Source organism: Ailuropoda melanoleuca, chromosome 11 (genome assembly GCF_002007445.2).
Source record: "Ailuropoda melanoleuca isolate Jingjing chromosome 11, ASM200744v2, whole genome shotgun sequence".
Lineage (NCBI taxonomy): Eukaryota > Metazoa > Chordata > Mammalia > Carnivora > Ursidae > Ailuropoda > Ailuropoda melanoleuca.
In genome coordinates, this window is record NC_048228.1 from 12,088,269 (window position 1) to 12,114,172 (window position 25,904).

Consider the following 25,904-nt stretch of genomic DNA (forward strand, 5'->3'; position numbering starts at 1 on the left):
GGTGTGTCTCGGTCACAGTTCACCAGCAGGATGGCCCCCTGACCTTCAGGGCCCCAGGTCCAGGATGCCTGCATTGGCAGGGAGAGGGGTCAGTGCCTTTTTGTCTACCTTCTGGCTGATTCCCAGCTGCACTCTAGATCCCACAGGACGCCGAAGAGACAGCCCCAGGATGAGAATAAAGGTCAGCCACCACGCATTGGGGCAGGGGTGACTTGGCAAATACGAACCTCACATCTGATGCCCGGAGAGGCTCAGTGTGAGCATCAGAGGCAAGCTCGGGAGGGAGACGGTGGCAGATGGAGACACAGAGATTGGAAAACCAAATGGGCATTTATGAACCTTGAGCCTGGCGTGCCTGTGCCTGCAAGGGGTGGAGGCAGGGAGACGGAGGGCAGCTGGAGGAATGAGCAGGCACGCATTCTATGACAGGCTCTGGAGTCCCCAGAGGGGATCGGGGGAGAAGCCTGGATGGACAGACACCCAGCTGTTTCCAGACATGCTGAGTGCTCCAAATGGGACCTGCAAGGCAATCTATTCTCTCCGCTGCGGCCAGGGCCATAATAGAACGAGCTCCAACCAGATCATGTTGCTTTTCCTGCTTTAAGCCCTGTCCGGGGCTCCCTGTTGAGTTAGGATAAAGCCCCAATCCCTGACTGCGGGCTGCAAGGCCAGGTAAGACCGGCCCGCTCTCCATCCATTACCCCCTTCCCTCCGGCTCACTCTGCTCCCCCTACGTGGACTCCCGGCTCTCAGGCCAGTGCCCTCACAGGTCCCATGCTCCTGGCGCTGTCCTGTCTCCCCGCACCTGACTAACGCCACTCCTCCTGTGGTCACAGAGTGACCATCCCTTCTTCCCTGAAGGTTTTCTGAGTCTCCAGCCCTGAACGGCTACCCCGGGGTTACATTGAGGGCACCGTACACATTCTTTCTGGGGGCAACCTTGGGAAAATTGTGATGAGATGGTCACCCACGTCACTCTGTTTGATGTGCCACCCCCCGGCGTGGACCGCGGACTCCCCCAGCGCAGAGGCCGCCTTCCTCCCCTTCCTTCCGCAGCCCCAGGGTCTGAGCTATAGCAATAAATACTTATGGGACAAGTGGAACCTTCACGGGCCCAGATAGAGTCTGAGAAAGTTCAGGCCCCCGGGGATTGAGTGACTTCACCAAGGCTGCCGAGCTCCTCAGGGTGAGGAGGCCTCCGTGGCGCCTACTGTCATGTGGCCTGGCCACGGACACAGACCCGGGGTCTCCTTGCAGCCAGCAGCCTCCGGAAGGCAGAGTCCCACAGAGGAGCCGGGGAGATGGGGTTCCCCAGCAGGCGTGAGGCCCCCCATCTCAGGTACAGAGAGTCTGGGGCTGGCTGCTAGGACCCAGGCTTCTCTCTGGGCTGTGTTCATTGAACTTTTTCAAGTATCCATCTACATGGAATTTAAAACAGGCTTTGGGTTGTTATTATGAAAGTAACATAAGCCAGTGGCAACAACCAACGTCAGTGATATAGAAAGCCGGAAAATGGAACACAGAAGCAACTTTGCATGTACACAGAGCAAAACCAAGGGAGCTTAAAAACTGGCTCGAGGGCAAAGGATGTGGCAGAAGGTGCCGGAGAACACAATGCTTTCTACGCAAGTTAAAGATACATGTGCACCAACCACGCTGTGTGTTTTGCAAGAATCATGAGAACAGAAAGGAACGCACCAAACCCCTTGAAATGGTGCTTTGTGGGGGAGCAGAATGGGAGCGTGGAATGCAGCATAAGAGGGAATAAATGAATGAATAGATGAACCGATGAATGAATGAATGAATAAAACAAGAGAGGGGTTGTGGACGCACCCTTAAAAATAACATGCCTTGAACTGAGAATGATTCTTGCAGCCTTCTGCTCCCGAGGGTTCCCCTCATTCAGTTTTAAAATTAAAGACAAAGTAAGAAGAGCAAACGCTTGATGTTTTCCAACAGCTCTAGGAACTGGGGGGCCCAGCCTGGGGGTGGGGAACAGACTCGGGAAGGTGCTTTACAGCGGCTGCTATAAAGCGCCTGGCCCCTCTGTGGGCTCTGATGGGCGTGCTGTGTGTGGGAGCCTGCCTTGGGCCTCAGTCTCCTTATCTGTAAAAGGAAAGCTGTCTGAACTTGCGGGGAGGACCACGGCTGTCTGCAGCATCCATCCTGGGGCTCTGCCCCACCCCCCCGGGAGTCCCCCAGTCCAGGGCCGTGTGCCCTGGTAGCTCGGTACCTTTCTTGGGTTGTTCTTCTCCACCACGCCGTCCCGGTCTGCATCCACGTCCAGGGAGATCTCTGGGGACAGACACACGGGTGAGTGGTGGAGCCTGCCAGACAGGGTGGGGCGGGGCCGGGAGGAAGACCTGTGCGGTTAGGGTGCAACGCACACGTTCGCTTGGTCCCTGGAAGGGGAGGGCCTGGCTGTCATCTTATGCCACCCCCTGCCCCAACACCCCGCTGCCCGATGAAGGACGTGAGCGGATGCCGTGCCGACCTCACAACTGACAGACTGGGGAGGGGTGATCAGGTAGGGCGGGGATCTCCCCACACTTCGTGGTTCTGCAGGCGGTTCTGGGGGGGTGTGTGGGATGAGCATCACTAGACAGATCCAGGAGCCTTGGCTCAGAGATGCCAAGTCACGTGCTCCGTGTGAACAGGCAGCATTAGCAGGACTGGGGCACACACTGCGTTTGGCCTGACCTGAAAGCTCATAGTTTGAAAACTTTCATAGGAGCTCCTGACTGCCTTTCTCAGTCTGTCTTGGTGGTGTGCACACATGCATTTGTGTGTGATCTCTTCTAGAACTCCTGCCTCCCACCAGGGTTTTACTTTGGGTGGGAAGCTAGGTCTCCAACCCCTCTGGATCCGAGGGTGCCTGAGAAAGCCAGGCTGTCAGATATGAGGATCCAGGCAGGGGTCCCTGTTTATTCTTTCTGCTGGGGAAGGGGCATTTGGTATCCCTAGGCCTGTCCTGGGGACAGGCTTCATGGAAACTATGTGGGGTGGTGAAAGGAGCCAAGACTTAATGTTAGTGCAGGGTTCGAACCCTGCTTTTCTGCTTACAAGCTGTGTGACTTCGGGCAGGTTGGACAGCCTCTCTGAGCTAGTTTCCCTACCTGCATTGGAGGATGTTTAATAGCATCCCCGGCCTCTACCTGCCAGATGCCAGTAACAGCCCCCAACTGCGACACCCGAAATATCTCCAGATATTGCCAAATGTCCCTTGGTAGGCCAGATGGCCCCCTGGTTAGAGACTAACAGGGCAGGGCAGGGGAGTTGTCCCGAGGTGATGGGAGTGTCACACAATGGTATGAGCCGGGTCCAGGTCTTGGAACTGCCCCGTGGGCTCGGCCTCACGTGGAGCATGACTTGGACAGAGGCGGGAGCTGGGTGGGAGTGCACTCCTGGTCTGTCCCCTTGGCAGGCGTGCTCTCTCCCTGGACCGGGTGGGGAGGAGCGTCCTGGCACAGGAAGGCCACTGATGTCACCCTTCCTGAGGCGGCTCACCCTGGGGATAATACTCAAGTCCTCTCTTTGCTCACAGTCCGATTCCCTGAATGTGGCTTCCCTGGATCTAGAAGGAGGCAGGATGGGGGAAACTCTCAGGGCACTTGGTCCTTGGGAGAGGCGGCACCCCAGTGCCCCAGCCCCTGCAGCCCTGCTGTCAGTCGGGTGCCGTAGGGCATGACTAGATGAGCTCCTTCATTGACCCCATCTGCTCAGCAAATCACCATTGAGAATTCACTACATTCCAAGTGCTGACAAGACATGGGCACCCAGCGGTGGGCACTCAGGGAACACTGCCCGCCCTGGAGTCCCCAGTCCTGGGAGATAAACATTATCATTGCCACTGTAGAGGTGAGCAAACCCAGCCTTGGAGATATCACCTGTCAGTAAACTGGGCTGATAACCTGGATGCACGGTAAGGGTTCTAGGCACAAAGTAGGGAAGCGGGTACCACCAGCCGCTGTGAAAGAGACTGAAGTCTCAGATGGAGGAACAGTATTGATTTTGGCTTCCAGACCTTCGTGAACTTCCCAGCTGGACACTCCCCAGTGAATGCTGCCTTTCAGGGAGGTTGGCTTCCCGAAGCCTCTCCTGGGAACCAGCCACAGACCCGGGCTCCCTAAGGAACCCTTGCCTTTGCTTTTGCAGATAACAATCCCTTCTGTGTGTGCAGTTCCCTTTGCTGGGGGCAGAGCACCTCCCACTGTGTGTTCTCCCCTGAATCATAGCAGCAGGGAGGAATTATCACCCACCCAGCCACCCTCACCACACAGATGAGGAGACTGAGGAACCCTGCAGGGAAGTGACCTCAAAGTCCCTAGAGAGTGCAGAGCTAGGCATCCCACTTGGGCCTCTGACTCCAGACCCCTGACCTTGGACTCTTTCCTCTCCACCAACTCAGGCCGATCTCCACCTAGGGCTGTTTCTAAAACCCAAGTCCTCCTTCAAAGACCCAAGACTTACTCCCCTTAAGGCCATTTCCAGAGGAGCTGGCCATATCCCCACCCTGGCTGCCCTGGGACTTTCGTCTCTAGGTCAAGGGGGCACCACACAACGGCTGTGGGTGGGTCCATGAACACAGTGGGTCACAGAAGAGAAATTATGATGCACTTAACTGTGCTTTACTTCACGATAAATTCCTTAAATTAAAAAAATTTTTCAATGTAGGGGCGCCCGGGTGGCTCAGTTGGTTAAGCGTCTGCCTTTAGCTCAGGTCATGATCCCGGAGTCCTGGGATCGAGCCCCACATTGGGCTCTTTGCTCAGTGGGGAGTCTGTTTCTCCCTCTCCCCCTACCCTTCCCCCTTTTCCTTCTCTCTCTCTCTCTCACTCACTCTCTCTCAAGTAAATAAAATCTTCAAAAAATTTAAAAAATAAAAATTTTATCGATGTAATATTTGCACAAAATGCAAAAAACCAAAACAAAACAACCCGCCAAAAAACAAAACAAAACCAAACAAAAAACCCAAAACCTCAAATAGCACCAAACAGCTTCTAAGATATAACTGTTTCCTGTCCATCCCATCCTCGCACCTGCCGGAGGCAGCCTCTGTAATACTAAGTCATATGCTTATTGCTTTTCCTCTATTTACTAACTTCGGACAAGTTTCACTGACTTCCTGTTAGAAAATTCAGGCATTACATCATCAGGCTCTCTTATCACCCATCTCCCACCCTCCAGGGCGTCTCCCCTTCAAAGTTCCCTCCAACGTCCAATTTAACTCGATTTTGAGGGGATGATCCTTGTAGGAACAGAGAACAGGGCTGTCATGACCCACCCAGAGCTCTGCCCTCCCGAGATAGCTCTGTCTTCCCTGCAGGGGTGGAGGGGAGGACACCCGGGCTCCAGACGACATTTCCCAGAGGCTCCGAATCCGACCTCAGCTCCCCAGAATAGCCCCAAGGTGTCAGGTGGCACCTGGGGTGTGGGGCAGATTTATGGGAAATGTCAGTGGGATTGAGTTCAAGGTAGTCTGCCCTGAGAACCTAGACACTGAGGCTTCAGGCTTGACACAGAGGCAGAAGCATTCTGGCAGGCCGCCGGCCCCCTGTGAGCCGTGGCAGGGTGCCGGGCCTACTTACGTAACTGGGCGGCTTGGGGTGTGGGGGGGAGGAAGGACTTTCTCCCCCGCGGCCAACTAGGGCAATTATCCCAGGCCCTGGGGAGGGGGCACAAGAAATGAGGTCCTCAGGATGATGCTAAGAATTCTCAAGGCTCATGTCCTGCTCCTGTTGCCAGGACCACAACAAAGAGGGTGAGCCCTCCCCTTCACGGGGAAGGGCTTTGCAACTCGGCCCTACCTGGAGTCTTGAAGGCCGTGAGGGACCTATGGGCTCAAAGCCTTCATTTTGCAGCTGAAAGAAAATGAGGTTCCAAGGGGTGGGCTACTTGGTAAGGTCACACAGCACGTCCTTGGCAGGACTGAGAGCCAAGCCCCAGGGCCTAGTTTGGCCAAGGGCACCATGGGTTTGTTTCTAAATCCCAGGAGGAAGATGGACGGACAATGGGGTTCTTCAGCTTTGCCCAGGCAGAGGGAAAACGTGGCTAGCATCTCCAAGCGGAAGGGAGAGAAGAATGTATATTAACCGAGTGTCCACCCCATGCACACACCCTCCCATCGGATTCCTGTGAGCACCGTGCACGCGGGTACGGGGAATCCCTCCGTGCAGATGAGGGACCTGGGGCTCAGGGCAGCGACGGTCACAATGCGGCTGGAGGGGCAGAGCCTGAAACTAGACTAACTGATGTCTCTTCCACAGCCTGGGCTGTTTCTGCTTAGCGTGAGCTCAGGGCAGAACTAGGGTGGGATGGACTCCGATACGTCCCTGGGAGGGCAGCCCCACCATCCAGGAACTTTCGGGGTGTTCCTGCCTCTGAGGTGCCCTCCGTATGAAGAGGCGATGAGTACTCAGGACCTGGGGCTCAGGGCCCCTGGGGTAGATGCCTGAGGAAGACAAGACCCGGAGGGTCAGACAGACCAGTGGGTCCTAAGGGGAACCAACTTCCACCAGGGTCCCTGGTGGAATGGGTAGTGTAAGCTCAGTGGGTGAGGTTTCCACAAGATTTTTTTTCTGCAACGTAAATGCCTGTCTTTTATCCTGGAATGATTCCTCTGCCTGCTTTTTAGGTGTGAAAATGTGAGAATGATGGTGATAGTTGTTGGCAACTTATTTTATTTATATTTACATAATAAATAATATATAAATATACAAATATTTATATATGTTTTTCTTTTTGGCCAAGCATCAACATTGTCAGGCTTACTGTTGGGGGGTCGGCGGGCATTCTGCTGGTCCATGGAACCGGACTATCCAGAAGCATAGTTAGTGTCTTCTGGGTCTCAGCCCTGCTGCTCCCTGGAGCACAACCTCCACAGTCCCTCAGACGAGAGAGGGAGTCCAGTCCCGCCTCCTCACAGGGCGCCGTTTTGCCATCTATCCTGTCTGCCCGGCTTTGGGGGAAGTCTCGCTCATGGTGGCATCAGCCCTCTAGGACCAGCCTCACTGGACAGGCCTTCTGGCCACTGCCCTTCCTGCTTATGTCCTCAGGTGTCCTGTGTCTGTGGGATCCGGTTTCCCCGGGGCCGGTCATCTGAGACGCCCTGGGGGCCGTGTGTGCATGTGAGGGGCCGGTCAGCCCTCCACTGCAACTGGGGAGGCTTTGGTGCCCATGTCCCGGGGACCCCACCCCAAGGCTGGGCACTCCCCCGGTGCAGAAAGAGGCTCAGGGTGACCAGCACACAAACCTACTGGAGAGGAAGCTGAGAGGAAGAGGCGCGTTGCTGTTGAGCCTGCTTTGGCGGCTGGAGGAGACGGTGCTGATGTGGGAATTAGTTGTTTTCTGGGGGAAGTTCTGAGACCCCTTGTCTATCCTGGGGGTAGTGGAGGGTAGATTGAGAGCGTGATCGTAAAGGATGGGAGCTTGGCAGTCTGTAGGTGCTCAAGAAAGTTCAGGTGTTTCTCCTTCTCCTCCTCAAAGCACCCAGCACCGTCCAGGATACAGAGTGCGTGTTGAATAAAGGAAAGACATGTTCTCTATTTTTAAAGCACTCAGCACACGGCGAGTCTCAGTAGTTGGTAGTTCTCTCCCCCTGCCATGTGACAGCTCTATCAATGCAAAATTAAGGTTGGACAGACAGAATGACCCTCCGACATGCTCCCCTGGCTTAAACATCATGTAATTAAAATGAAAAAGAAGAAATAAAAGTAACACCTCACCTGCGGTAGAGTCGAGTGACTGCAGAAGACCACACCCCACGAGCCCTGGCAGCCAGGCAGGGGAGTACTGCGCTGATGGGAAGACCCTGGGAGGGGGATCATCCTCAACTCTGGGCCCAACCTGCCAGGGAGTTGCTGTGTGACTTTGAACAAGTTTCCTAACCTCTCTGGGCCTCCTTGTCTTCAATGCCAAATGAAAGGCTTGGACTAGGTGAGTTAAGGAACCAGGCTGCCCATCTGTGTTCCCAGGGCGGGGTCTAGGGAGGACGAGGGGGTAGCTGGGACTGTCAGGGACAGAGCAGACAGGACATTTCCCTCAGAAGGGAAGGCAAGCTCTTCTCCAGGCTGCAGGGGAGAGGAAGGGGAGGAACAGACTTTGCTCTTTCTTTTCAGTGGCCCACAGAGCCTGGGGTGGGGATGCAGACATTGGGGGCGAGGTGCCGGCAGACCCGGGTACGCCTCCACCCAGGACATCCCTCACCCCAGGACAGAAGGGCCTGGGCACGTGTGGCATTACTTCTCGTCCTGCATTATTCAGAGGAAGCTCCGAGTGCCAGGTCAGCAGCCTTGGAAATAGGCCAAGTGCTGCTGAGAAGGGCAGCAGTGTCAGCCCCTGGGGAGGAAAGCACCCAGGCCACAGCCACACCAACTTACCAATGGCCGTGAGGAAGAGCCCAGCTTGGTCAATGGGCATATTCCCCTCCTCCTCGTAGTAGTTGACGGTGACCTTGGCAGGGAGGGGTGGTGCATTGGGAGGGAGAGAAGAGCAGAGATCACAGATCACAGGCAGCAAAATCTGCAGTGACCACCCTCCCTGACTCACTCCTCGCAGTCTGTTAAGCCAATTCTCCCCAAACATCCAAACCCTCTCCTCCAGGAAGCATTCCTGGGTTGGTGGGCTGCTTCTCTCAAATTATCCAACAGATAGGGGGCTCCCCTCTACTGAGAGGACATGCAGGGTGTTGACTGCTTACCTATGACCCCTGGTGCATTCTGCTGCCTGGCGGGGGGGGCCCTGTATCTGCCATGGTGTATGACACGCTCCTGCTAAGCAACCAGGGGGCGGGGCTGAGGTGTTTCCTTTGAATAATGCCCAGTGCCATCACTGCCACGGGGCGCGTGGGGAAGTTCATAATTAGAGAACCAGCAAAGAGACGTCTGGTCTCAGCCTCACCACTTGGGCAATTGGCCCTGCTGCATGGGCACTCGCACCCCGTTTAACACGGGAGGAGGCCAAGGACGTTTGGGGCCGTAACTCCCGGTGATTCTGATATATCACTCAGCAGCCCACAGCTTGAACCTTCCACGACGCCTTCATGCCACGGTCTGGCCCCGAGCCTGCAGTCTAGCAGCCACCAGCCACAGGTGGGTCCTGTGCCCACACACGTGGCCAATCTGATCTGAGAAGTGCTCTAAGTATGACCAAGACTTGGTATGAGAAGGAACATATGCTCGCGTATGAATTGTTTTTCTTTATATTGGTATCATGTCAAAATAACAACATAGAGATCTCGGGAGTTAAGGAAAATACACTGCTAAAACAGAGCCCATCTGTTTCTTTCTGTTCTTTCAGTGTGGCCACTAGGAACGTGACAATGACAAGTGTGGCTCGCATTCTGTTTGTGTTGGACGGTGCTGCTCTAGCTCGGCCCCGGGTTCCCGCTGCCCTCGGAGGACCTCCCCAGCCAGGATACCTTGTCACTGCTGGCCTCGGTGCTCGCCTGGCTCATGGTGACGCGCAGCGTGGTGCTGGGCGACAGAAGCCAGCGCTGTTTGCCGTTGGCGGCCACCTCCTCGGCCTGCCCGTCATGCACCACCTCTACCCGCACGCGCTCTGAGTGCTTCAGGCTGAAGGTCTGGGCCTCAGCGGGGGCCGCGCTGTATGGAGAGAGGAGAGTGGGTCATGGAGTGGGGGAGATCCCAGGGCAGGTGGGATAAGGGACTTCTAAAAAAGACCCCTGGAGGGGTGGGGCTGCAAGGGACCCCCCGGGTGGTCAGGTCTGGGGGACCCCCAAGGACCCAGCTGCACTACAATCACCCAGTAGTGGGGAGAGCATTTGGTAAAATACAGAGTCCTTGGGCCAGTCTTGTACCCACCAAGCCAGAATGTTCGGGGGGGCGGGGCCTGGGGATCTGAATTCTTAACAGGCTTCCTCTTGCTTCTGATGGGCCGCCATGTAGGGTCCTAAGGGTGCAGGTACTGAGGCCCAGACCAAGAAATGAATCAGCTCCCAAGGCAGCGCCCACCCCTGATCAAGTGTGCGAACCGCAGGCAGAACTTGGCTGAAGGGCACGAGGCAGGTGTGAAACTGCTGGGTTTGCCCAGGGAAGGAGCCTGGGACTTGGGTCCTCAAGGGGCAGAGGTGGGCTGGCTCTGTCGCAAAGATCCCTCCCTCCTGCCATACTTTCTATCCCAGCTTGGAACTCCCTCCTCTGAGAGTCATTCCTAGGGGTTCCGGAGCGGTTTTCTGTTAAAGAGTGATACCTTCGGAATTATTTTTTTTTTAAAGATTGCATTTATTTATTTGAGAGAGAGATACTGAGAGAGAGAGAGAGTGTGAGCAGGGGGAAAGGGAGCAGCAGGCCCCCCACTGAGCAAGGAGCCTGATGTGGGGCTCGATCCCAAGACCCTGGGATTATGACCTGAGCCAAAGGCAGAGGATTAACCGAATGAGCCACCCAGGTGCCCCCCCCCTGCTTTTTAAGATTTTATTTATTTATTTGTCAGAGTGAGAGAGCACAAGCAGGGGGACCAGCAGGCAGAGGGAGAAGCAGGCTCCCCGCTGAGCAAGGAGCCTGATGTGGGACTGGATCCCAGGACCGTGGGATCATGACCTGAGCTGAAGGCAGGTGCTTAACTGACTAAGCAGCCCAGGCGTCCTAGTACCCTTGAAATTCTTGAAAAGCCATGAAGATTTCAGGGCAGTAAATGGACTGGTTTGATCTGGTTGCTATATGCACGTCTGTGTATCCCCAAAGTCACATGCCGAAGCCCTGACCCCTGCCCAACGTGATTGCATTTGAAGAGAGGGCTTTCAGAAGATAGAGTTAAATGAAGTCATAAGCACCAGGTCCCATCTGACAGGACTGGTCCCCTTATAGGAAGGGGAAGAGAGATCTTTCTCCCACGCTCCCAGGAAGCCCATGTGAGCTCACAGTGAGAAAGCGGCTGCCTGCGGGCCAGGAAGGGCTCCCACCCCAACCCGACCGTGCTGGCCCCCTGATCTCGGACTTCCAGGCTCCAGGACGGTGAGAAATTCACTTCTTTGTTTAAGCCACTTAGCCCACGGTAGTTTGTAACTGCCTAAGACACTGGGTTAAGGCGAGGTGACAGGAAGGAGGGGAAGACTGGGGGAGGAAGGTCTGAAGGTTCCCAGAGGCTAAAGAGGGCTCAGAGGGATTTAGGTGGGATTCTCATGGGATTTGGGACTAAGACGTATGTACAAGTGTCTGCCTCAAAGCCACATCTGTTCTTCTGAGGGCCTGGCGCTCCTGGGTTCCAGAATAGTTTTCCACTGTGGTTAGGCATCAGTCATCCAGGCATGCACTCTAAATCTCCAGGGTTTTTTTTTTTTTTGAAAGACTAGAGATTCGTGGGTCCTTTCCCTGGAGAGTCTGGGTGGCAGAGCGGAGGCTCGGCGGGGGCAGCTGAAGATGTGAGCAGTGGCCAGGGGGTTGGATGAGAGGTTTACACCAGTGGTTCTCAGAGCTCAGCTGCATTACCTGGAAGGCTGGTCTACGCGCACATTGCCGGGCCCCTCCTCAGAGTTTCAGATCCAGCAGGTCTGGAGTGGGGACTGAGAATTGGCGTTTCTACCATTTGCAGGAACAAGTGGTGATGCTAGCCCAGGCCTTCACTCTGAGAACCACTGGGCTAGACATTCAGCAGTGTGGCCTGGTGGTGAGAGCCCTGGGGGGGCCGAGGCCATGACTGTGAGTCACGCAGGGTCTCTGTGATGACCCAGGCCACTGACTGCAGGGGCTGCTGGTGAAGGCCACTGGTCTGGGGGGCACTGCCAGAGAGTGCGGGCAAGGGTCTGGCGGTCCATGCCCGGGCCTGGGAGAGGAGCTTGGGAAGGAAGCTCCAGGGCCGCCCTGTTTCTTGTCCATCTGCCCCCTTCTAAGTTCCTTAGCCCCTCACAGGGCCACTGGGCTGATCGGAACCTGGACACTTGTCAGCAGTGGTCTGCTGCCACCTGCCATACCCATCAGTGGGAGGAGCAGAGGCTCAGCAGAAATCCTGGATTGGGGGTACTTTTGCATAAGATGTGGGTTTGAACCCAGTTTTGCCACTGAGTCACTGAGGGAGCCTGGAGTGCGTTCCTCGCACTGTCTCAGCGTCCATTGCTGATCTGGAAAACACCCACTCACCCCTGCTGTCCCACAGGCTTCTTCCCTCGTCCCTCATCGGGCAGGGGCTGCCCTTTGTCTCAGGGTGTTGCCATGGGGTACCTGTCCTCCTCTGGACTGCGAGCCCCTGAGGGCAGGGTCTGGCCTCTTCCATCCCTCCTCCTCCAGGGTCCAGCAGAGAGCTGGGCACACCACACACTCCCCAGCCAAGAGGGCAGAGCTGAGCGGGACAGAGGCGAGCCTCTTAGAAGTGCCTGGGGGCATTGCCCAGAGGGCCCGCGTGTCAGACGCTGTTAGGTGGCACAAGGATGCACGATCGAAAAGAAGATTTATGTATTTATTAAATGTGTCATCTTTTTACGGCAATTAATAAAGGATTTCTACTTACAGTAATGATATAAGATCTCCATTTATTTATTTTTTTAAAGTAGGCTCCATGCCCAACGTGGGGCTTAAACCCATGACCTTGAGATCGAGAGTCATGCTCTACCAACTGAGCCAGCCAGACACCCCATAAGATCTCCATTTAAAATAAAATAATAGGGGCACCTGGGTGGCTCAGTCATTTAACCGTCTGCCTTCGGCTCAGGTCATGATCTGAGGGTCCTGGGATCGAGTCCCGCGTTGGGCACCCTGCCCAGTAGGGAATCTGCTTCTCCGTCTCCCTCTGCCCTTCTTCTCCCACCCCTCCCTGCTTGTGCTCTCTGCACTCGCGCTGTCTCAAATAAATAAATAAAATCTTTAAAAAATAGAGTAATACAATATGAGTTGTTGTAAAGAAAAATGTTGTTATTCATACCACAGGTGGAATATGGTTTTGGTAAAAATCATGAGTTTGAGCACTGGGGGGTGGGCTCCGGTCAGGGAAACATGCCTCTAGTCCCAGCTTTGACCATCAACTTGCTGGATGGCCCGGGGCAAGGCGCTTTCCCTCTGTATCACCAAATGTGACATGGGAGCGTGACACCAGGTAGGGGTGGTGGCTGGCATCCGGGCAGCACAGAGGGGGCCAGCCCTGGACTGGGGTGAGGAGGGAGGCACGGAGGAGCTGGGGATCTCCCGGCTGGGTCCCCGCTCCACTTTAAGCAAAGCCACAGAGATTTCATCTGGTTTTACACATTGGGTTTCTGCATGCAGCTTTATTTAGGAGAAAGAATGCTTGACAAACTCTTAGGGCAGGATGAGTTTTAGGACCCAACTCTGACAATAGCGGCTCTAAGCGATGCTTCCTTCGTTCCTCTGGGCCGGTGAGAAACTGGAGGAGGCCCCAGAGGCTCAGCGGGTTAACGCCCGGCCCCACACCCTCCTACCCCAGCACCAGCCCTGCTCTGAGCTGAGCAAACAGCTATTCTTGGAGCGGCTCTGGCAGAAGCAACAAAGGCACCCATTGTCCTCTGTGGATCCTGCCAGCTGCCTTCCTCCCCAGGAAGAACCTCTCAGAACTCATCCCCCAGAAACCTGAGAACCAGGGGCTGTGGGCACCTCGACTGTCCCTGGAGGCCACAGGGAGGGGCCCAGGGTGGTATCGGGGGAGAGACTGGGGGTATTGGTGGTGGCCTGGACCTCCTGCTTATGGGATGGAGGCTGAAGATAGCGTGCCCAGGACAGGCTGCCAGTCCCCGGGACCACATCGTTCCACCGACCATCGCACCCTGGTGCCCAGGACAGGGCCATGCTCCATATATACTTTGGGAATAAGTGAATGACGGAATGCACCCTTCTAGGTTTCCCTAACTGTATTACCAGAGGGATTAAAAAAAATGAAATCAGGTTACTTGGCCGCTTGAAAATACTGAGTGGCTCCTGAGTGAGAGCCGGTACAATAAAAGCTGGGACCCAACCAGTGACATTCAGCCACTGGGTCTCAGCTTGATTCTCCAGCCTCTCAAGCCTGCACTGTCCCAGCTCACTGTGCACTTTGCAAATGCAGTTCCTTCCACCCTTCCTTTCCCAGACTTCTCTGCCGGGCAACTGACCATCCCTCCTTAAAGACCCAACTCAATCCATTTGTCTCCATCCGTGTCTCTTTCCCTTGTCGCCATTAGCTCTTTGAAGGTGGGGGTTGTCTTTTCTTTCTGTCTCAGCCCCTGGCCCAGGCCAGGCTTACAGGAAGTCTGGGTGTGTGCTGAAGAAAGGGCTGGAAGGGCAGGGCTTGCTTAGGTGGTCACTCACGCCCTCAACACGTATTGACCAAGGACTTACTATGTGTCAGGGGCAGATCTAGGTGCTGGGGGTAGAGAAGCAAAAGAGAGAACATGTTCCCTGGGCCCACGGAGCCCATGTCCTAGTGGAAGACAAAGACTTTCAGTGGGTTATACAGCTGGTGATGTGGCTTTGGTGGTGAGAATGGCTCTAACAGAGAAGTATGGGGTGCCATGAAGCCCTGGCCTGTAGGTCAAGGAGGGCTTCCTGGGGGCGCCTAGGTGGTACAGCGGTTAAGCGTCTGCCTTCGGCTCAGGGCGTGATCCCGGCGTTATGGGATCAAGCCCCACATCAGGCTCCTCCGCTGTGAGCCTGCTTCTTCCTCTCCCACTCCCCCTGCTTGTGCTCCCTCTCTTGCTGGCTGTCTCTATCTCTGTCGAATAAATAAATAAAATCTTTTTTTTTAAAAAAAAGGAGGGCTTCCTGGAGGAAGGGGGAGCAGAACTGGGGTCTGACTCTATACTCCAAAGACAGCAAGAATTAACTAGACCAGTGGATCTTAAATTTGGAGTGTGCATCAGCATTATCTGAAGGGCCTGTTAAAACACAGGTTGTCGGGCCATCCCATCTCTGACTTAGCTGATCTGGGGCGGAGCCTGAGAAACATGGTTGACATTTCTTTTTCTTCCCCCACTTTGTGGAGGAACAATCGACCAATACCTTTATATATATTTTAAAGTGTCCAACATTATGACTTGCTGTACGTATTACATTGTGGAAAGAAACTGTGTTTCTTTCTTTTCTTAGTTTTATAATTCACTTAATGGCAAATTAACAACCGTTATCTTCAGAAGTTATGACACCAAATGTGCTGTCATTCCTTGAGGTTGATTAGACACCCAGAATCATAGGCATTTCCCACAGAAGAGGCATGATATAAATCAGACTTGGTTTATCCCTGGCATTTATAAAACCAGACCTGGGGAAGGACCAGGGCCTGGCGACACTGGCATGGTCTTAACATCGCCAATGTGTAGGCTGGAAACTGCGTTTCTAACAAGTTCCCAGCTCCTGCCGCTGCTGCTACTGGTCCAGGGACCGCAGTTTGAGAACCAGCGAACCGAACCAAGAGAGGAGGAAGAGGAGCAGAGATTTCCGAGCATCACGGGCAGCCTGGGTGGGGGCCGAGGTGGACGTTAGCCCAGCGCGTTGGGGGAAGTGGAGGGAGATCATTGTGGGTGCGGCTTGTGAGCGGGGCGGGGGGAAGTGGTGGGAGGAGAGGACCTCGCTTGTGGCGAGGAGCTGGCCTTTCCCCGAGGGCACTGAAGGCTTCTGGAGGGGGGTGTGTGTGATTGTTTGTGCACTAAAGACAGATGACCCAGGGTGCAGAGTGGGGAATGCATTTCGGGAGAGCAACACTGGAAGTGGGGGGACTCAGGGAGAGGGTGACCGCAGCTGTCTGGGTGAGTCATGATGGTGGCGTGGGACGCGGTGGTGGCTGACGGAATGGAGAGAGATGGCCGGTCAGTTCTTTTGTCAAACAAGGAACTTTGAGCAAGACTGGAACGCAGTGTCGGATGTAGATGAGGGATGTTTCCTGAGCCCAGCCAAGGGAATGGGCTTTGTCATCTAACGTCTGCTCAGCCCCACAAACGCTGAGTGGCCTCTGGGGAGCTGATCAGCCTCTCTGCTCTTCACTCCCTCAGTGGGGAGGCCACTGGCTTGGCCTCGCAGGTCTGGGGTGCCCACTCAGCCCCAGGCTCGAGGGCACGGCGTGCCTGTTCCTTGCTGGCATCTGGCCCTCTCAGCTTATCCACCTGTCCCAGGCCTTGTTAACACCAGCCGGGGATCACCCCCCCCCCCAGTGAACCCGGCTCTTGGCACTGTGGGTGTGACATCCTGCCCGCGGGTCTTTGCAGGAGTCTGAGGGGGTTCGTAGGTGCCAACCTGGCACACAAGCCCAGGGCGAGCACCCTCAAGGACAGGGATGAGGGGAGGAAGGCGAAGCCTCAGCTTGGCATGATGGGGGCTGGAGCTCCGAGGTGGGTACAGAGGATGCGTCTATCTTCAGCCAGCCCCCTTCTCTGCCTGGTGACCTTGGCCAGGGCACTGATGCTGCCAGCTGCCCCCTCTCCTTAGGGCAGAAACAATCGAATCCGTGGTCACTCCCTTCCCAGACACCTTCAATAACTCCCCACTGCCTATGTAACAAAGTCTAACACCTGAGCCTGGGAGTCAAAGCCCTGATTGGAGCTCATTGACTCTCCAGCTTTGCACTGTAGGCCACCGAGTCTATGCCCTTTCTGCCCCCGTGTGTCCCAACTGTCCTGCTAGGCACCTTTGTTCCCTCATGGTACGTCCTGGTCACACTGTGAACCCCCGTCCATCCTTCAGCTTCGTTGCCTCCTCCTCCGGGAAGTCTTCCCTGATCTTATCTGCCAGGACTCCTTCCTCCCTCCCCTTTGTTGGTGCTTTAAACAGCACCCAAAACAAATGTTGTTCAACATTTCTCTCCCGTGAGTGTTATGGGCGGTTTGAGGCCAAAGCTCATTACTGTTTCAATAATATTACAATAAGCCCAATATGAAGTCATGATAATGACTTAGTGAGTATTTATCATGTTCTAAGCCCTCGGCCCACATGATCTCAGCCCATCCTTTTGAAACCCCACGAGGTCTGTATCAATATCATCCCCTTTTGCAGATGAGTGTGTTGAGACCTGCAGAGAGCGAGCACATGACCCAAGTCTCAGGGACAGTAATGGCAGAGTGTGAGGTAAGCACCAGCTCTCTGGGCTCCTGGTCTGGCTGCTCCCTTCCTGGGGGAGGACCCGTAGGTGACAGTGTTCCCGAAAGGTCCTCCGGTGGGGGATGCGGGAACGTCGGGCCTGGCTCGGGAGAGGAGCAAATGAGAAGCCCGAAGGAACCTTTAGAGCCCTCTCCTTATTTTGTAGGTGGGGTCAGAGGCCCAGAAAAGGGACACCAAAGGCTTGGGTGAGTGACCAAGATAGGCAGGCTTGGGCCAGTCAAAGCCCCTGGCCGTGGAGCCTGGCAGGGCTGGGCAGGGAAAGCTGCCTCTGAAAACTGGCCTTCCCCCACCCCCCATCTAACAGGTGTCCCGGTCCAGCTGGGGGGGGTGACGCACTGGTGAGCTCCTGCCACTGTGCTCCAAACCTCATGCAGGGCCCTATGGGCAAGCGGGGAAGGCTCTCAGGGACCCCAGCTATGCCAGGGGCTGTGGGCTTGACACACAGGGTACCAGGTCTTCCTTAGAGCCTGGCCACCCCCAGGGACCAGCCTGAAACCAGAGCCGTGGAGCAGCTCCTGGCAAGACCTCCTTTTTAGGGTTGAAAGCGTTGGGTGCCGTGCTAATTTATGAGGCCTCCTGACCTGGCCTGATTCCTCCTCCCGTCAGTCTCTTAGGAGCAAGTGCTGCTCTGGCCAAGCTCGGCCACATGCCCTTGACCTTCCACTGGCCCGTCCAGCAGCGCTCATCCCTTGAGGCTGGGGGTGGAGAGCTCAGCCCAGTGACAGGCCAATGTACCTGCATTGCTGGCCATATCCATCCATCCATTTAGTCAATGGAGGAGCCCTTCATTGACTTGAGGGCCGGAGGGACAGGGGAATAAGGACAGCAGCAGGTGTGGGGGGGGGCACGCCTGAAACTTAAGTCCCAGAAGGCAGCCTGGCAGAGCGGTCAGGGGCCTGCTGCGTCAACTTGGACAAACGTTCCTTATCTCAGTTTCCCCAACTAAGGGGGCCAGGCACAGTACCTAACTCCTAAAATTGTTGTGAGGTTTAAACACATGTAAATTATTAAATACATGTGAGATGAGTATGGAAGGTGTTAGGAAGGCAGTCGGTACAGAATAAGTGTTGAATAAATGTTAGTAATACTAAGTAAAGAAGATCGGCAGGAGGAAAAACAGCGTGGGGGTGGAGAGTGCCTGGGGCTTGAGGTGGGGTACCACGAAACAAGGGTAGTGAAGAACGCTGCTCAGGAGGTGACGTCTGAGTTAAGCCTTGATGGTTGAAATGTCAGGCTTGCAGAGGTCTGGGGAGTAGTACTCCAGGCAGAGGGAACAGCACATACAAAGGTCCTGTGGCACGAATGAGCTTGGTGTGGTCAATAGGTAACAGCATCCACAAAACCAATGTGGCCAGAGTAGAGTATGTGCAGGGTAGTTGGCAGGAGATGGGATCAGTGAGGCAGGGCCTGGCACTCTCAGGGATGGGGAGAACCATGGCACCCTACTTCTCTAATGCTTCTACCTGGATCACAGACCACCATCCCTGGCCTTTGTCCTAAGGATACTTTCTAAAACACTCACACCAACCAAGAACAGGGAGGAAGTCTAAGAAGAGTCAAGGGAGTGAGATGGTGAATTTTGATTCTCCAGGCTCTTCCCCAAGGTGGGGTACCCCTCCCTGTTTTCCCAGCATTTTACTGTGCCCGCCCTCCTGCCCCGGGACCCCTGGTCAGCCTCTGCCTTACGGTATCCCAGGGGAGAGGGTGAGGGATCGCTCCCACCTGCCATCTCATCGTGAGGTCAAATTGTAATTAGGAGAATGCTCTGCAGAGGCAAGAGACCGTTGGTAATGTCATCTGTGCCCTGAAGCTCCTGTGGACTTTAGGAAACGGATCCTGACCTTTCTCCACCAGAGAAGGGGACGCCTCTCACTCCCCTGGACAGATGCATAAACTGAGGGAGAGGAAAGCTGTCTTCACAGCCTGGTTTGTGGGTCAGTGGGACAGTCAGGCACAGTGTGATCACCCCGTTACTTGACTCCAAGGCTGCCCTTTCTCTGATCCCTCCCTGCTCTGGGGGTGTCTTCGCAGGGAAACCAAAGGTGGGTAGGGAGGTTCAAACCAACATGGGGAAGCCACTCGCTCTGTGCCCTCTGCAGCTTCAAGCCCGAAGCCGATGGGGACCAGGGCCAGCCCCAGCGAGGAAGCAGCTGCCAGGTGAAGGGACTGTCGGGGGAGATGGTGTGGGCAAGGTGTATATGTGCCAGATCTGAGAGAAGATGCTTGGGACTGAGAGAAGGAAACAGCAAGTACCTTTAACAGCTACTGCAAAGTAAATCTCCAGGAAAAAAAAAAAATCCCTACTTCCTTTTTTCTGTGCATTTATTTGCTTATAGCTCCCTGGGGACCAGCACTCAGAATATGCCTGGGTCAGGGCATCTAATCCCAAGGGGCCAGTGTGGCTGGGAGAGGGTGGGTCAACCATAGGGTCTGCTGAGGAGCCCCCTGTGTGGCCCCCTCACCCACAGGTGAGACCCCCCCGCTGTGTGTCTGCAGGGAAGGGGGGCCGTGCGTGCATTTCAGGAAAGGGGGCCCAACCCTTTGGGAAGGGGGGCGGTGTTGAGACCTGTTCATTCACTTTAGTCACTCAGGAAGTAAGGGGTCCGAACACATTCCCTTACTAACTGGGCCCAGGGTCCACCAGGCCTTGCCCCTTGATGTCTCCTTGGAGACCCTGGGGGGGGCATCATGTGGGGTCTAGAGTCAGAACTTGTATCTGGGTCCAGAAGGACTCCGTAGGAAGTGCAGGGTTGAAACCTGCTAGTTTTAAAGCTCAACCTGCTAGTTTCAAAGTCACGCAGAATAGAGTGGAGGTTAAGAGCCCGGGTTCTTAGTCAGACAGACCCGGACCCGAATTCTGTGTGACATCGGGCAACTGGCATCACTTCTCTGAGCCTTGTTTCCTCATCTATAAAATGAGATGATCCCAGCATGACCCCCAAAGTCTGGGGCGAGGAAGATACAAGAGAATGCATTTGGTTTCCAAGTGCTCACTAAAACCCCTGCTATTATTAACACTGACACGAGCTCTTAACCACTACGGATACCAGCACTGACACGAGCAGTAACAGCCTCATCTCCTTCGTTCTGGAAGGGGCCCCCTTCCACTAGATCAGTGGTTCTCCACTGGAGGTGTTTTTGTCCTCCTGCTAGGGGACAGCTGACATTATCTGGAGACATTTTGGGTTGTCACAGTGGCGGGGGGTTACGACTGTCATCTAGGGGTTAGAAGCCAGGGACGCCGCTAAACATTCTACAACGCACAGGACCGCCCCCCACAACAGACGATTACCCGGCTCCACATGCACCAGTGCTGAGGGTTGGAACCCCAGCCTGTGCCGTTCAGCACAGTGGCAACCTGCCACCTGTGGATATCGAGCCCCGGAGAGTCAGTGCCTCAGAACTGAGACGAGCCCTAAGGATAAGATACATGTTGGGTTTCAAAGACTTAGTATGAAAAAGACAATGTAAACTATCTCCTTAATCATTTTCATATTGATTAGATATTGGGATGTTAGTATTTTGGATCTCTTGGGTTAAAAAATATATATTATGAAAATTAATTTCACTTCTTTATTTAAATCCTAAAAAAATGTGGCTGCCAGGAAATGAAAACGTACACATGTGTCTGTCTTTGTGGCTGGCGTGCTGTTTCTGCTGGACGGTGTTGGTCTAGACCAAGCTTCTACTCTTGGGGGTGGTGGGGTCGTAAGTGACGTGCGGCTGGGAGATGGGGGTCATTGTGGCAGTGGCGACTTTCTTGAGAAAGGACAAAGGGGATCATCACACTTCTGCCCCCTGCCAGAGGGAGGATGACGAGTCCACCCCTCCCTGACACACCGCCCCTGCTGGGGCTGGGCCTCTCTCTGCCAGGACAGGGGATGGCAGGAGGCCTGAGAATGGCCCCCTCTTTTCTCCCCATCCCCCCACTGGAGGCACCATGCCAGCCTTTCAGGCTGCAGCAAAAGTGCCCCAGTGAACAAACAGACGGCTACAGGGACAGCTGAGGCTTAGAGACCTGAGTGCACTGGTTCCCCGCCCGCTCCCTGGCAGTGCCCGGTTTAGGATTGGGGGTGGGGAAGAGAGGGGAGCTCTTCCAGGCCACTGAGGTCTGGTCCAGACTCCCTTGCTGTGTTATGACCCTCAGAAACTACGTTTGAGGTTTACGCATAGACAACTGAGGCCAGGGGCAGATGAGCGGAGAGGGTCCCTGGTCTGCATGGTGATGGGGCCCTTTGTCCTCACAGAAGCAGGCTGGGGCCCTAATGGTATAAGTGTGGCCAGTGCCTGCTGAAGAAGTGGCAGGGGACTGGCTGGGCAGGGCTGTCACCAGAGGTGACAGAGAGGATGGGCTGGGGAGGGTGTGTGGGAAGACACAGGGATGGGATTTGGGGAGGGTCTGAGGGAGGCAGGGTGCTCCGGATGACAGAATGATTTGGGAGCAATAGGGCACATTGGCCACTCCAGCTCAGCTCAAGGCACAGAGAGGTTGGGGGACCTGCCCAAGGTTATCAGCATGGGGTTCCACCTTAGAGTCCTGCATGCTCCCTCCTGTTAGCACTGACCCGTCCTACTCTAGCAAGGGAGAACATTTCACATACTTGGTATAGAGGGCTGTTCTGATAGAATGCTCATGGAATGATCCTGCCAGGACCCTCTCCACCCCTTCACCCACACCAGCCACACCTTCGCAAGGATGCCCCACAGAATACAGGAGGTGGACCACTGGATCTGCCTGCTTCCTGGGGGCTGGGGCAGTGCGGAGGGGGCTGCCCTCAATTTCCCTACCCTCTGTCCTGCTGTCTCAGAAATCCTGCCCCCAACCAAAATTTGTGGGCCAGAGAAGAGGGGGAGGGAACGGGGTGCAGAGTCAGGGACGCTTTTCTGCCGAAGACCCCGCCTCTGCACCCTCCAGCCTGGCAGAACCAAGTCCTCCCCAACCCTAAAGTGAAGTCAGGGGAAGGCATTCAGGGACATGGAGCTCACAGCCAGTGCCTGGGGACAGGCAACCACCAGCAGCCCCCACAGGGTGAAATTGGAGCCTGAGTAAACCCCCAGGGCCAGATTCCGCCCCAGGGCAGCTCCCCTCTGGCTTGGCCCCAGCTCCCCCTCCCCCCCAGGAGATTCTGGAGGAAGCTCAGCTGATCTGAGGTGGGTGGTGAGTCAGAAGGGTCTGAGAGGACGGGGAGAGCCTAGGGGGGAGAAGGGAAGTGCTGAGGGGAGAGCAAGGGGAAAGACTAGGGGTCTCCCAGGTCGTCCTGGGAGAGGGGCTGCAGAGGGTCAGACCAAGGGAAGACTGGGGTCCAGGAGAGGGCCTCTGGGAAAGGGGTGACGAGGGAGCTGGGTCTGTGTCAGGGTGTGTGAGGGGGTCTCAGGATTTCGGGGGAGGCTGTCAGTTTGGGGGCAGTCAGGCTTCTGGGTGAGTTTCTTAGGATTTCTGGATGCAAGGGCCTCAGGATGAGGAGGAAGGTGCTGGAGGAAGGCCCTTGTGTCCCTACATCCGAGGAGGGTGTCAGGGTTTCTGGGGCCGCGGGGGGGGGGTGTCTCGGGCCGTCGCGGTGGCCCCACTCACCTATAGACATCCGTCCAGAGGTAGGTGCCCAGCACGTACACCGCCTCCACGCGGCTCCCGTACTGCAGCCGCACGGTCCGCTCCCGCAGCATCTTCCCGCAGCGCCCGTCCTCGCTCGTCCAGGTGGGGTCCGCCCGGGGCACCTGCCGGAACACCTGCCGCAGGTGAGCCCACTACCGCTGTCGGCGCCGCGGCCCCGCTCTCCGCTTTATCTACGGCCGGTGGGCGGGGCGGCCGGTCGGTCTCCTCTCGCAGCGGGCGGCGGGCCCGTCCGTCAAGCGTGGCCACGCCCCCACGTTTCCCGCAACTGGCGCCCGCGCACACCCTCCTTTTCCATCCCCGGGCCTGTAATCCTGGTGAAGTCAGCGGTTGCCAATTTCCTCCTTTCCACGGTCGGTGTACTCACTCAATATACTTAAGTGGGCTCCCAGCTACCGGGCGCCAGGACACAGGGCCAGTCTCCCCTCTGGGCGACCCCAGTTTTTCAGGGCAGATAATGCAGCTGTGGGGCTGTCATAGGGGCAAGGACAGGAAGTGGTGGGAGCCCAGAGGGAGTGGGCGACCTAACCCGGCCTGGGGGGTCCGGACCTGAGCCTTCCTAAAGGAGGCGTTTGCAAACTAAGGGGAAGGGAGGAGAGGGAGTCGCGGGAGCAAAGCCGGGAAGCCAGATACAAGCTGACATCCATCCACCCCCAAGGATCAGGGAGAATGGGGAGCAGTTGGCAGGGGAACCCAGCAGCCTACAGGGTCAGAATGCCAAGCCAAGGCATTGCTGGCTGGGTGTTGCAGTGGGAGCCTCGGGGTGGCTTCTTCAGCGAGAAGGGGTCAGAGTGGACAGAGGTTACAAGAAGGAGGGGGCAGGCTGGAGGGGGCACATGTTTGAGAAGGGGGTAGTGTTGTTGGAGGAATGGAGCCCTGGGAGGGGGTGCACCTGAATGAGACGGCAGAGGTTCACAAGTGCCCAGAGCTGAGACACACCGGCCTCTGACCCCAGCAGCCTTCTTGAGGTGGCCCAAATTAGGAGATGGAGACGAGCCCGGCTGCTCGCGGGTAGCCAGGATCTGGGAGGAGTGTGGATGGACAAAGGGGAAGGCCTNGGGGGGGGGGGGGGGGGGGGGGGGGGGGTGTAACTGAGTGAGACTCAGGAGACAGTTCAAGGGCAGCAACCTGCCAAAGAGGAAAAAGCTTGTGCACCTGGAAGCTGACTTGTAGGGTCCCCCCCAAGTGGGCTCTTGTCTGGGTACCCGTCAACTGGAATTACTTTTGAGCCCCTACTATGTGTCAGATACTGGGCATATGCCAGGGGTCCCCCCTTCCTGGGGATCATGGAGCATGACACCCTCATCTCACCCACTAAGGAACTAGGGCCCCAGAATGGGGGGGAGGAATGCTGCACCCCCACCGGGGCCCTGGCAGGTCACGAAGGGGAGCAGGACAGTGATAACGTCAGGCAAGAGGCAGTGATTGCCAGGAGGGAAGGAATGACGGCAGGCCCTTAATGCATTCTTCTTGTGCTCCAGGCACTGTTCCAGCAGCACTTTTCATGTATTCGAATTAGATCATTGTACCCTCCCAATAACCCTGCCACTTTACAGATGAAGAAAGCAAGCTGCATAAAGGTGAAGGAATTTGCCTGCAGTCTCGCAGCTCCTGAGAGTGATGGAGCCAGGGTCGGAACTTGCGTGGCCATGGGGGAAGGGGTGGGGGGTGCAGAGCAGGTAAGGGCAGAGAAGGAACGCTGTCTCTTAATTGATACATGAAGAAACCCAAGTTCTAGTTCCTTTGTGGGGACTGCCGTTGTGAAGCCCTGGACAATTCACCCTGCCGTTTGGCGCCTTGTTTTTGTCATCTGTGAACGACTGATGGCTCAGCATAGATGTGAGGATGGCATTGAATGAGACGATGTGTGGGAAATGCTAGCACAGTGCCTGGCACCAAGCAAGCACTCAAGAGACGAAACTCCCTTTCCTTAAAAAAATCGAACCTGGACCCAGTGGACCTACATTTGGGATCCTGCCCCTGGCTCAGGGAATGCGATGGGTGTTGGGTCACAGTGCCTGGTCGGTGTGAGGGGAGCCTCCTGGTGCCCAAGGGTTTAAAATAGCTGAAGTGGTCACAGCTGTTGGTGGATTCTGGGCCGGAGGTCTCATGCATCACGGCTGCTCCCGCTGCTCCCCTGGGGCCCGGAAGAGCTGCAAAGTGTCTCATTGTGCCTTTTGGGGAATGCCAACAAAGAACAGGCTTAGCTGGGGCCGGTTCCTGGCACTGATCCGCACCCCACACCCCCAAGTCCAGCTCCTGCCAAGCGTGTGGCTGGAGAGCCTGGGCTGGGAGGGCTTCTTGGAGCTGTGCCATGCTCTGATCCTTTCCCAGGGGGTCCCCCTGTGCCAGGCCTTGGGGAGGTGAGGCAGATATCTCACGGGCCTGCTTTGAGAAGAGTCACAGCTCACCGAGGACATCATTCACACAAGAATTTAAAAAGAAAGAAATATACAATGAATGCCTGATTCGTATAGAAAAAGAAAAAAAAAAAAAAAAAAGATCACCCAGGACCTCAGGACCAGAGACACCAACGTTAACTTTTTATAAGTATGATGTTGCAGGGCTCCCCCGGAGGCAGTCCGGCGCTGCTGTGGGTGACGTTGCCGGCTGAGCCCTTAGGCTCTGCCAGGAGCCGCCCTGCAGGCTTTGCACCTCTTAGCTCATTTAATCCTCCAACAACCCTATGAGGCGGGAGCTATTATTACTCCCAATTTGCACAGAGGTACCAACTGGCCTGGCGGTGAAGAGCATGCATGGCCTTTGGACTTGGCAAAGCTGGGGTCAAGTCCAGTTCTGCCCCTCACTAGCTAGGGGACTGCTCTGGACCTTAGCTGCTTCGTCCTTATAGGAGATGCTGGCGGTACCCAGCTGGCAGGGTTGTAAGGAATAACGAGGTGGTACAGACAGTGACATGCTAAGTGCATCAGAGCCCAGCTCCGACTAAGTCCAATAGACAGTAATTATTTTCTAGATGCACGTTTTGGACTACACGTGCTGTTCTATAACACTTAAAAAAACCTGCAATTTATTACGAGCATACATTCCTGGGGTGCTATCATTATCCCCCTTTATGCTGTCCAGAACTTCAGAGTTTGCAGATGAAAGCAAGGTTCTGATCAGCTAAGGAGACTTGGAGAGGGAACGAGACTGGAGAGAGGTCACCCAGTCAGACAGCAAACGGAAGAATGCAGAGCAGGGAGTGGATGGTATTTAGCGAGCGTCACTGTGTGCCGGGCTGTACCAGGCACTGGCTGGTCTGAGATGTA

The 25,904-nt window shown here is 55.5% G+C and overlaps 1 protein-coding gene and 1 non-coding gene across 2 annotated transcripts in view; both read right to left on the reverse strand.

Annotated features, from left to right (window-relative positions):
• Window positions 1-22,815, reverse strand: part of PADI2 (peptidyl arginine deiminase 2) — a 49,517-nt gene extending 26,702 nt beyond the window's left edge. Inside the window, exons 1-4 of the mRNA XM_019804628.2 lie at window positions 22,597-22,815; window positions 9,419-9,602; window positions 8,379-8,451; window positions 2,234-2,295 (exon numbers count right to left, since the gene is read on the reverse strand). Coding sequence (XP_019660187.1) covers window positions 2,234-2,295; window positions 8,379-8,451; window positions 9,419-9,602; window positions 22,597-22,688 — 411 coding nt within the window. The 5' untranslated portion in view covers window positions 22,689-22,815. The remainder of the gene's footprint in view (window positions 1-2,233; window positions 2,296-8,378; window positions 8,452-9,418; window positions 9,603-22,596) is intronic.
• On the reverse strand, window positions 15,167-15,294 carry LOC117804507. The gene has a single exon (XR_004628990.1). It is a non-coding gene; the product is annotated as a small nucleolar RNA SNORA72 (small nucleolar RNA).
• Window positions 22,816-25,904: the final 3,089 nt, after the last annotated feature.